The sequence below is a fragment of the Artibeus jamaicensis genome, unplaced genomic scaffold, assembly GCF_021234435.1.
Source record: "Artibeus jamaicensis isolate MK-2021 breed Jamaican fruit bat unplaced genomic scaffold, CSHL_Jam_final scaffold_1964, whole genome shotgun sequence".
NCBI classification, from domain to species: Eukaryota; Metazoa; Chordata; class Mammalia; order Chiroptera; family Phyllostomidae; genus Artibeus; species Artibeus jamaicensis.
The window spans coordinates 37,394,224-37,406,740 of record NW_026522030.1 but is presented as its reverse complement, the minus strand read 5'-3'; the positions used below and the strand labels follow the sequence as shown (position 1 = coordinate 37,406,740).

Here is a 12,517-nt window from a genome sequence, read left to right as displayed (position 1 = left end):
CACGAGAAGAAAATAGAAAGAGGAGAGGCATTCAAAGCTGTTTTATAGACAACTGCATTAGATGGTCAGTAAATATAGACCCATTTAATAAAAAGAGAGGCTCAGAAAGGCCACCATGTAGTTATAACAGTTTATTATGTGTCTATCAAAATGAACACATCATCATGTGTACCAATGCCAAGGGAACTATAGTTCCTGACTCACTAACTGGAGATGCAATAAACCTTTCTAGATTCTAAGGGGTAGCGTGGTGTGGTCTAGTGGAAAGACAAATGGATGAAGAGTGAGCTGACTCTGCCACTTATCCCTACATATCTGGGATATGGGCACATAACTCTCCTGAGCTTTGGTTTCCTCAGACGTGAAATAAGGATAACAGCGGGTGTCCTGCTGATCTCTTAGGGTTGCTGTGGTGATTAACTGGCATTATATTTGTGAAAAGGCTTGATACTATATAAGCCCCATTGAAATGAATGGTACTACTAGTTTTATAATTAGTAAGTCTTTTATAAAATATCATGCCCTGGCTGGTATAGTTCAGTGGATTGAGCACGGGGCTGCGAACCAGAGCACCTCGGTTCTATTCCCAGTCAGGGCACAGTGGGTTGAGGGCCAGTTCCCGCGCTCAATCCACTGAGCTACACCAGCCAGGGCTAATAAATAAAACCTTTAAAAAATATATTATATTCATCTCTATGGTACTTCCTTGGACTCATTGTTCTGTGCTACTGTGCTTTTATAAATAGAAAATCATGGCCTATCATTGCAAGTAAAATGACTTAGCCATTTGGTAGACCTGAAATCACTGTTTTCCAAACTACCACTGGGTAGATGAATGAACATTTTGAAAAATTTGACAGTAATATCCATCTAAAAGAAAAATACATAATCAATACATCAAAACCATTATTTTATGATTTATAGTTGTTTTCTGTTTTCATGCTAAGTTTCCTATTTGAATAAATGTATTTAAATATAAAAACAATCTACTTAAAAAATTAAGTGAATGATAGCGTAGGTAGAATGAGGGTTGACAAAAATAATGGCATGAACCTGGTATTTGTGTGACTAAACTTTGGGAAACATTTCCAATGTTTCTGTGAGTCATCTAGTTGAACATGTCATTCTAGTAGGACAGCAACAAAGACAAAAAATTCCAGTCCCACCATTTGGTTTCTTATTTGAAAAAATCATAAAGGCCTTTGTGACAGATGGACCCCAACTTGCACTGAGGTGGGCAGGAGTCCCCAGGATCTGTCTCTCCATTTCCTGCCACTACCTGATAAGCAGCACCATCCTGGCACAGTCAGTAAGTTTCCTGACACAGTTGCTGTCTCTTTACAAGACATAAAGACAAGTCTCAGCAGATTTCCCAGGGTGTTATTGGCTATTGCAATTTTATTAACATTTATTTGATGTCATGCTGTCACAATTTTTTTTTAAATAATTGTCTTAGCTGCACTGGAGTTAACAGAAATTTTGCAGCCAAAAGATAGTAGAATGCATAAATTAATAGATAACTACCCAGGTTGGTAAGAAATGACTTCTATGTAATATTTCCCAGCTCACTGAGTTCACCAGTAAACAGATTAAAAGTTGAGTCCTCCATTTCTGCTGCCCCAACTACATCATGGAAAAGCAGCTCTTCATTATTTTTTTTAACAATTTCCAGAGAAAGAGACATCATCGGTTTCTTTTCTGGCCCTGGTTAGTGTTTCAGTGCATCTTCTGGATTCCTGGTGATGAAATTCTCTTCCAACAATTTACGAAGTAAAGGTAGAAGCCATTTATTTCTAAGAACATTCTCTTCTTCTGTGATAGAAGTACCAATGTTACATTAAAATGCCAAATGACATTTATTTATAAAATTGTGCTGTCAGACAAAAGAAAAATTAAAGCTATGTATTTAATGTATTAGTTATATAGCTGAAGTTTAACAACAGTCTAATTCAAGTCCTTATCTTTTAAGAACTTTGCTAGTTGACAGACCTCTAACGATGTGAGCCACCTAATCTGTAACCATCTGATTTCCTCCAGGTTGTCGACATCTCCGGCATCTTTCAACCCTTCAGAAACTTATCACACTAGTTTCTGATAATGTCAGATCCTACTTACATGAAGAAGGCTTCTATAAAATTTACCACTGTAATTTTTCTAAAGATTTTATTTATTTATTTTTAGACAGAGTGGAAGGGAAGGAGAAAGGGAAAGAAGCATCAGTGTGCGGTTGCTTCTCACACGCCCTTAACTGGGGACCTGGCCTGGAACCAGGCATGTGACCTGACTAGAAATCAAACTGGCAACCCTTTGGTTCGCAGGCCCATGCTCAATCCACTGAGCTACACCAGCCAGAGCCATTTTAATTTTTTTAAATGTGTAATAGTTCAGTGGCATTGAATCGAGTCACGTGGTTGTCCAAGCATCACCACTATGCTACTCCTAAGAACGTTTTCATTTTCCAAAGCTGCCACTTTATACCCTTTAAACAATAGCTCCTCATTTATGACAAACTTTAGAAGTTGTTTAAAAGGTATGGTAAAATGCAGTTTTGGAGACACATTTAGCTAAAGACGTCTTTCCCCTGGTTGTTTAGAATTCTCTTCCAGCTTAATGAGGACAGCTAGGTGTTCATTCCACATGGCCTTGCAGGGCCACTGGGCTCCTTTCCCGCCCTGGAGACAGCGGGCAGCAAGGCTGGAGAACAACTGCTTCACTGTTCCAGATGGCAAATATGGTGTGTGTCTCGACACAGCACTGTTGCTGTGCAACAAACAGATGGGACCCTGATCCCTCCGTAGACCCATTGGAACCCTCATCCTGAATGTTAAACTGACCCACAGAAAGAAATTGATTTGTTTTTTCCAGTTAATAATCCCTTCCACAGCCTGGAATCCCTCGTGTGCAGGAACACGTGAGCTGGTCAGAGGTTTTGACCCTGGGGCTCTCTGGCTTCCGTTCAGAGCTTTTGTTTGCTGAGGCGGACAACATTTGGAGTAGTAATGTGGCAAAGCTTGTCAACACACGGGGTTATTCTCTGCTTTCCAAACACATGTGAGCCAAACTGCCTCCCCAGAAAGCTCTGATCTTTTCTGGGGAAAGCAACTGTCATGTGCAAGTCAAAAAGAGAAACATATTTGGAATCAAGAGGGATAATTGGGTTGTGTCTCAGAAGGACAAATTCTGATCAGCTGACAAATATGGTACAATTACTTGTAGGTATAGGTGTTGGTCTAGAGTGGTCTAAATCAGTATTGCCTTACGGATTATACATATGTGCTTAAAATAGAAACTACATCCCTGAAGTATTTTTGCAAAGGCCAACAGTGCTCAAGAAAAGTAGGCTGGCATCAGCACCCCAGAAAAACAGTTGTGCTTGTGTTACCCCTCTGCCCAAGGCAGCACAGTTACCCAGATCAAACAGCTTAGGAGATTTATTTCATACTTCATGGTACCAAACACAAAGATCTCTGGAAGTGGAAACCTTAGGTAAAGGTTTCAGCCACATACCTGAGACCACAGGTGCGTGAGGTGAAAGCATCACCAGAGTAATGAATGCTTCACATGTCTAGGTCTAAGTGGTCAGTGCATTGTACTCATGAAAGAAAGATTCAGTTGGGTAATTGTAGAGGCGATTAGAACTTTCCTCTCTCCTCCAGTGTTGGGAACCGCTCTGCCTGGTTTCAGGAGTTGTAACTGCCCCCCATGGCTAAGGCTGAGTGAGCGACCTCCAGAATGTGAGCCACTTAGGAGACAAAGCTTGTCTCTGGTAACAAACTCTGCTTCTGCTTCATCCTCCTGCCCCCAATGCTTGGTCAGATAGTCAATGATGGGTAAGACCCCTCAGAGGGGGGGCAACCTAAGCAAGACATGATCACTTGGGAGGCCATCATGGAAGGACTTGGGGGGCTGCAACAAAGAGGGAGTGATGGACCCTCTCCCCCTGGCTATTCTGACATAGCCCGAGTCCCCATTTCCATCTGGGAGAAGTGCTTCCTGGCTGTAATCCACTTAAACCCGAAAACCTATGATGGAGGAGGCGGTGCAGCCCCTTGCTGGCTAGAGTGGGATCCGGGTGATCGGGCATAAGAAAGCGTTCCTAAAAGTCCCGTGAAGCCTGCTTTTCTAAGAGTGCTTTCATTCATATGATAAGGGTCTGAGCAGGAAATGAGTATGTCTCCCAAAGTTTTTGCAAACCAACCCCCTTACCTGACAGACACTGACTCAGACTAAGCCCTCAGATTTCTTTGAAATCTTGTCTACTGTTTGACCCTTGCCACCTGACATTGATTGTTGAGCTTTACCTGTATTCCTGTGTATTACAACCCAATAAAAGCAGTTGAGGAAGGGGCTCTTGGTCTTTCTCCTCTGAGAGATTGACCACCTCTCCTCCCCAAGCAGATCATGTCTTGATAGTTTCACTTTCATCCATGGCGGATGGGGTGACTTTACAGGCAGAGTTGCCCCCTCACTCCAGGGCCTCACACCAACTCTGGCTGGGACTCATATTGTTATCACTAGACAAAACACACCTCTTGGGGCATCTCTCCCTCATGATGGATCCATTGCTTTCTTTGCGTTGGGAAGAGATGATGTTTCAGGCCCCAGTAGGTTCTGCCTGCCACTTTCCCCGTGACGGCCTCTTTCAGAGGAACCTTCCTCTCTCCCCCAACTGAATGTTTTATCTTGACTTAGGACTCCCAAAGCCAGGTGCGAAAGCTATTTTTCTTTTTGTTTCCTTAAGAATCATTTTTGGAGAAAGTGGTCTTTAGGTTAAGCATGCATTAAGATAGGGTTTATTTATTTTTTTTATTATTGTTCAATTACAGTTGCCCCACCTTTTTGCCCAGTTGCTCTCCCCTGCCCTGCCCCCCCAGTCAATCCCCACACTGTCGTAGGTGCCCATGAGCCCTTTATTCCTTTTCCTTGATTTGCTCCATCCCCTTCTTCCCCATTATCCCCCTCCCCTCTGGTCACAGTCCGTTTGTTCTTTATTTCCATGTCTCTGGTTCTATTTTGCTCATTTGTTTGTTTGTTTTGTTGATTAGGTTCCACTATTAAGGTAGGGTTTCAATCCACTGTGCCACTGACTTTGCATAGAATAGAATGGGATATCTTTGTACGTAGTTGGGTGGTAAACCATGGTCATTTCATGCTTTGACCTTATTTTCATGGAATTATATTAACTATACACTTCTATTAGGATTATGTATATCTGTATTTGTTTATATCTAGCCTAGCTTAAGTTTGAAAATCTTAAAAGAAAGAACAATAAAAGTTTCTATATTGCTGAAAGTGCCAAAACCCCATTGCTTCTCATGTAGCAATTTTCTTGCCAGTGAAAGAATGAGAGTAATTATCTTATGTGTGGAGAAAACTATATCAGATGGTACGAAACCAGTTTGAGAGTGTTTGCTTTGATGCGATTTTAATTTTCTCGAAACTCAGGTTTGTGCTCGTTTTACCTTGGAGGATCCCAGTCAAGTGCATGTCTCATCGCCAGCGCTCTCACACAACTGGAGTGGCCTTGGTAGAGTCAGGTGCTCTGCACATGTTCAACGTGGCTTGTGCCTTAGAGCTGTGTTTGTTCAAATATTTGTTTCATTTGTTTATACAAATATTTTCTGAGCACCTTTTATGCTCCAGCACTGCTCTAGGATCTAGGGGCATGGTAGCAATAGCAAAGTAAACCCAGACATGTCTTTGCCTGCCTTAGTGTATTCTAGAAGAGGGAGACAAACAAAGAAAAAATAATAAGAAGTATACAGTATGGTAAAAGGCAATTAAATGCTGTGGGAAATAATAAATTAGGGTGTTGGGAATGAGAAATGCTGAAGGATGAGGATTGCAGTTTGTAATAGTGTAGTCAAAATAGGCCTAATAGCAAAGGTAATAGCTGGGCAAAGACTTAGAGGTGAGACAATGAGACTTGAGTTCACAAGGGAGGAAATGGGAGGAAAGCCCTTCTAGGCAGAGGCACTGGCACATGCACAGGCCCTGATGTGGTAGTATACCTACCATATTGCAGGCCATTGTGACCACGAAACACTGAGTAAGGAGAAAGTAGAAGAGGAAGGTGGTGGGCAGCAGAGCGGTAAGAGAGTGGGCAGGTGATTATAGGATAGGGTGATTGTCGGGCCTTCAGCTTTTACTCTGAGTAAAATACTGAGCCAATGAAAAGTTTCAAAGAGAGGACTGGTAAGTTTTTAGCTTTTGTTAAGAAGGTGTAGCATGCTTCTCATGTAGCAATTTTCTTGCCAGTGAAAGAATGAAAGTAATGAAGTCAAAGAATTATGATTGCAATGTTGAGGTGGAGGTCAGATTACAGAAAACAAAGGTAGAAGCAGGCAGACTATTTGAGAAGTGTTGCATTCATCCAGACGAGAAATGATAGTGGCTCAGACCAGGAGGAAGCACTAAAAGTGGGAAGAAGGAAAATGACTGAATTCTAGGCACATTTTGAAGGTAGATCCAACAGGCATTCTGACAGCCTGGATGTGGAGAATAAGAGGAGGCAAAGAGTAGTACAGCACTCCCAGGTTTCAGCCTGGCCAACTAGAAAGGGTAGAGCAGGTTTTAAGGTAAAGCTGTGAGGAATTTAGTTTTGAACATGTTTGGTTTGAGATGTCTATTCGACAATAAGTGGAGATGTCCATTACACAGTTCGAATAAACAAGTCTGGATTTCAGCAAAGATTTGGACATTTAAACTTGAGAAATGACAACAAATGTAGCAGTTAAAGCCACGAAGCAAGATGAGATCAAAGGAGTGGGTGGGAATAGAGAAGTTCAAGAACTGGATCTTGGAGCACCCCCAGGTCAACAGGCGAGAAAAGAAAGGTTGGATTCTGAAGAAAGAAGAAAGGTTAACTAGCAAAGGAGTGACCAGTGAAATGGGAGAAAAACCAGGAGAGTACAGTGTCCTGCAAGCCAAGATAAGAAAGTACTTGTAGGAGGCAGAAGTGATCTACTATGTCCCATGTTGCTGATAGTACAGAATGGCAAGGACTGAAAAGCCACCATTGGTTTTAGTAACAAGGATGTGATTGGTGGGCATTCCAGAAATATGGACAGTAGTCTTCCTAAATTTTAAAGCAGATCATGGGAATGATTGGTGCAATGAAGGCCACGCCCCAGGGCTCTGATGGTCCAGTTTTACAGATGATAACTTTACTGGGGAAAGGCGTTACACAGTGCACACAATTTTGTAAGACCGAATTGGGCAGAACTGTCTCCCACCCTATTAATAGCCGGTAGGACTTCTCAGATCTATTTGTGGAAATTGGGGAAAGGGAGCGGAGAATGCTTTGAAGGAGCATAGATGGAGCTTCAGATGAATTCTGGTTGGGGTATTTCAAACACTGCATTTTGGGAGATGCCAGAGCTCATTGATTAAACTTTAAGTATAAAGAAAGCTACCTAGCCACCACTTCACTTACATGCATTATTTGGAATCTCTTACATTCCCCCCTCAATTTGTCCATTAATGCCTGCATGAAATAGTAAGAGATATAAACTATGTAAAAGTTATTTTTTATATCATGAATTTAAGAAAATCAACATTGGCAAAGAAGACAATAATAATGCATGCAAATATTTGTGTATATTTTTTAGGTAGAAGAGATATAAACTTTTCACCAGTCATCACTTTTCATATATTGCCTTATTTCAGTGACTTGATGATAATTAATTAACACCAACCAGCTCTATTTTGGGGGGAGGGAGCACTGATTTGCAGAAATGTCCTATTTCTGTGGTGTAAATACTTTCGTCGTGACCCATTTAAAACTACCAACATGAGGTCATTTAGACCTACCAACCGAAGTCACTTCATGGACTCTTGGGAGCCCCTGGACACTGGTTCCAGCACACTACTACCCTGGTTACTTGCAGACTAACCCTGCTTCTGCCCAAAACCAGCAAATTCAAAACCAAACTAAAATTAGGAAGGGAAAATAGAAGCATAAAGTATTATAGTATATGATTGATATGTTATGTAGTATATGGTATATAATATTATAAATATCATGCATAATTATATTAAGTATTGTATGAACATGTTTTCAAGATTAAAAGAATTGTTACAAAAAATTTCAGGAAAGAGGACAGGACAGGAAATTAATATTTGAATATCTATTACATGTGGGCACACACCACACATGGTATATAACTCTCACAACTCTGTAACACAGGTATTTACCAGCTCTTGTTTTTAAATGATGCTTCAAAGAACACAATCATTAGACCAGGATCACAGAGACAATGAATATTAAAGGAAAGACTTGAACCCAGATCTACCTGACTGCAAAATCTGTGCTCTCTCCCCTAAACCGGTGTCTGGAAGCGCCAGAATATTGCGCATGAGTTAGTAGACTAAATTCTGATATGTTAATTGCCACATCAGTAGCATAATACTAATATACTAATTACCTCCTGTATATTAAACTGAATTGTAAGTTATTAAGTAAAAGTATTTCGATGGTCTAAATTTTGTAGCGTACTTATTCTCTTCGGATTATACATATTCTCCAAAATGGTAATATCCTTTATCAGTACTATAATCAAGTCATCCATTTGCTCTAATTTGTTTCCAGGAACACTACTCAGAAGAGAAAGGAGAGAATATAATCTGTGTCCTTTTTAACAATACCTGGTTTTGCATTGCTCCCAAGGCTACTACATGTACATCGAGGCCTCCCACATGGTGTACGGGCAGAAAGCACGCCTCTCATCCGGGCCTCTGCGAGGAGTCACCGGGAAACACTGCCTGGCCTTCTTCTACCACATGTATGGAGCAGGGACTGGCCTGCTGAGTGTTTATTTGAAAAAAGAAGGTGAGAGAGAAGAGTTCCTCTTATGGAGAAGAAGAGGTGAACAGAGCATTTCCTGGCTCCGAGCACAGGTTGAATACAGCTGTGAGAGGCAACACCAGGTAAGCCAAAGGAGATGAGAATCAAGTACTGGAAAACGTTCCCGCAAGCTTCTGATGTTCTTCATTTTTCTTGCTACCAAAGAGAATGTTTTGTTCTTTTTCAGGGTCATAGATAAAGGCAGTACTTGTTTAAGAGTAAACATAATTAGTCTATATTGATTAAATCTGAGCAGTGAATGGGACATTAGGCAGGAGAGATAGCTTTGGGTGTTTATGCACAAAGTGATTTTGCAGCCCAGTGATGAAAGTGTATCTATTTTTGTCTTGGTACATTATGCATGTCAAGTACATTCTATGTGTCCTGCAAATCTCTGAAAGAGAATCTTTCTTCTAAACATGGTATTTACCTAATTAGCTATTGCAGCTGCATCGTTCACTCATATTTACCCACATACGAAGGCTTGTGTTATAAGCCTATGTTTATCAGAGTATGTGGTCCAGAGGTTTAACTCTGTCTGCATTCATGCAGAAAAAAAACAGAAGTCTTCTTTTTTAATTTTTTAAATACGTTTATTGATTTGAGAGAGAGAGAGGGAAACATCAGTATGAGAGAGAAACATAGATAGGTTGCCTCCCATATACCCCCCTGACTGGAGATTGAACCTGCAACCTAGATATGTGTCCTGATGGGGAATCAAACCCAAACATTTTGGTCTACAGAACTAGGTTCTTATCAACTGAGCCACCAAGCCAGAGCAAAACTGAGAGCCTTAATTCTGAATCCTGGGTTTCTCCCTGGGTCTTTCCATGTACTATAGAAGACCTTCATTCTATCAGATCTTGATTATAAAAGAATCTGGGCAGCCTCAGGAATGAGCCTTTTACATTCCAATACATAAGGTTGAGCAGCCAAGCTAGTCTAGAGATCAGCAGTGGCCTCCTGACAGCCACTGACTTCACCAGCCCACCATGAGCCAAAGCTTCAGAAAACTCTGGGGAGATAACCTTCAGACCACTGACTGTTTCTGAACTTGCTCTGTGGAAGTCTCATATGGAACCTTCAGCTAAAAGTCCTGCTTCTTCCTCTTTCTTGCTTCTGGCTGATAAACCTCCTGACCCAGTACATCTCAACGTTAACCACAGGCTACTTGCTCTAAGCTCTACCTCTAAGGAAGAGGTATTGAAAATAAGGACTTTATTTTATACCACCCACAACCACAGTAACTTTTCTACAAATCTAAATGGGGAGGAGTGGCAGAAGCTCAGATGGCCTGGTTGCTTTGCCATCCAGGGTGCAGCATTGCTAAGGAACAGATGACAGAGGGAAGATGTGCCATCTTCTGTGGGGGCAACTTTGCCAGCAAGTCCCCCCATCCACCATGGATGAAAGTAACACTACCAAGACATGATCTGCTTGGGGAAGAGAGGTGGCCAGTCTCTCAAAGGAGAAAGGCCAGGAGCCCCTTCCTCAACTGCTTTTATTGGGTTGTAATACACAGGAATACAGGTGGTAAGGATCAAACAGTAGATAACATTTCAAAGAAATCTGAGAGCTTAGTTTGAGTCAGTGTCTGTCAGGTAAGGGGGTTGCAGAAACTTTGGGAGACATACTCATTTCTTGCTCAGACCCTTTATCATATGAATGAAAGCACTCTTAGCAAAGCAGGCCTCACAGGACTTTTAGGAATTCTTTCTTATGCCTGGTCACCCCAGATCTCACTCTAGCTGGCAAGGGGCTGCACTGCCTCCCCCATCATAGGTTTTCAGGCTTAAGTGGATTAGAGCCAAAAAGTGCTTCTCCAAGAGGACATGGGGACTCAGACTATGTCAGAATAGCCGGGGGGCAAAGGTCCATCACTTCCTCTTTGTTACAGCCCCCTGAGTCCTTCCATGATGGCCTCCCAAGTGATCATGTCTTGCTTAGGTTGCCCCCCCTCTGAGGGGTCTTACCCATCATTGACTATCTGACCAAGCATTGGGGGCATGGGGTTGAAGCAGAAGTTGCCAGAGACAAACTTCTCTCCTTAGTGGCTTGCATTCCAGAGGTCACTCACTCAGCCTTAGCCATGGGGGGCAGTTACAACTCCTGAAACCAGGCAGAGTGGTTCCCAACAATCATCCAGGGATGGCCCATTATTTCAGCATGGATCAAACTGTCTAGAAATTGAGTAAAGAATACCAGATAGCCCCAAGGATTATTTTGACAGTGATTTAATGCCTGTTTACAGAAAGTGGATTCCTCAGGGATTTACTACTACAGTTGGTCATCATTCAGAGGTGATAAATTAATTGTGCTAGGCTACCAGGGCACCATTCCCAATCTAGATGTTTTCAAGATGTGGTCCTGAGACAAGCGACAACAACCATAGTGCAAATCACCTAAAATGAGACTCACCTGAAATGCACATTCTCAGGCCTCATTTTGACCAGGAGCTCTGTAGGTGGGACCCAGAAATATGTGTCTTAACAAACCCTCCTGGTGGTTCTCATATATGCTAACGATGCAGAATCTCTGTTCTAAACTACATGAATCTGAGTCTTGCAGGTGGATCCTGAGTATTGTTTTTTAACCATCACTGTCCCCTCCAATGATGCTGAGACACAAGAGGTCTAGGATTTGAGTTCTGGGGAATGAGTAACTCTCAGCATCTAAGCCCAGGGGCTCAGGTACAGAGCCTTGCATCTACTAGACTTGCTGGGTGACTGGTTCTTTCAAATGCTTTTTGAGCGTAGAGTAGTGAGGCATCTGGGCTGGTACCTTGGGGTGTTCAAGTTCGAAGGATGCAGAATGGCCTGAGAGATTTACAGCTCACAGTCTGGGAGGAAGACTTCTAACCATTCTCTTTGGCTTAGAATGAAATAGTTATAACTCTGCCATGAGGAATTTTTTTCTGGATTTAGTGACTCCCTCAGGTTTCCCAAATGACTATGTGGAGACTGAACTGATTTCCTCAAAACAGCCTAGTGTCTGTGCAAACAGACTGGCCATCTTCCACGTGCCAGGCACTTACAGTGCTCAGAGCTGCAAATAAGTTCTTCCAATTCATCTTATAGCTCCTCTTTACAGCGGGGGTGGGGGGGATGGACACCCAGCTGGCAAGTGGCAGAGAGAGGCTGGTTCCAAAGTAATATCACTAAGCCACTCCCTTCCACCACAGAAGTTCCAAAATACGCTCATTCTCCTGGATGTCACAGGCACTGGTGACTCTGGGGAAAAAATCTCATTCTCCCTGAGATTTATATATTTTCAAAATGGGATAATATTCCTGCCACAATGACATCACCAGAGTTAAGTGAGGGTCCAATAAGATTATGTACTTGAAAGGGTTTTTGCAAACTTTAAAGTACTAAAATATGAAGATATTATTGTTTCTAAAAATATATTCCCTCTAAACCTCTCTGGTCTCTAATGTGTATCACCATGACAGACATGATGTAGCTATTATTCTTAATGTACGTATAAGGCCAAAATATCTCATTTTAGTAAGTATCTGTTCACCACTTGCTATTCCGGTAAGCGTGTTCATCAGTGGCAGGGGCGGGGGGCAGGCAGGTGGAGATGACTCTTAGAATGCCGTGGGGCTGCTGCGGTTTGAGACTCCTCCCGTATGGAGAGTGTATGGGTGGCCTCCCAGTGACGTTCCAGTCA

General features: G+C 42.1%; 1 protein-coding gene across 2 annotated transcripts in view; it reads left to right on the top strand.

The window, feature by feature from the left end:
* Nucleotides 1–12,517, top strand: part of MAMDC2 (MAM domain containing 2) — a 129,594-nt gene that overhangs the window by 114,199 nt on the left and 2,878 nt on the right. The window contains exon 12 of one of the 2 annotated variants that reach the window (XM_037157606.2): nucleotides 8,669–8,928. In XM_037157606.2, coding sequence (XP_037013501.2) covers nucleotides 8,669–8,928 — 260 coding nt within the window. Of the gene's footprint in view, nucleotides 1–8,668; nucleotides 8,929–12,517 lie in introns of those variants that run through there. The other variant, XM_037157607.2, reaches the window with a different exon arrangement.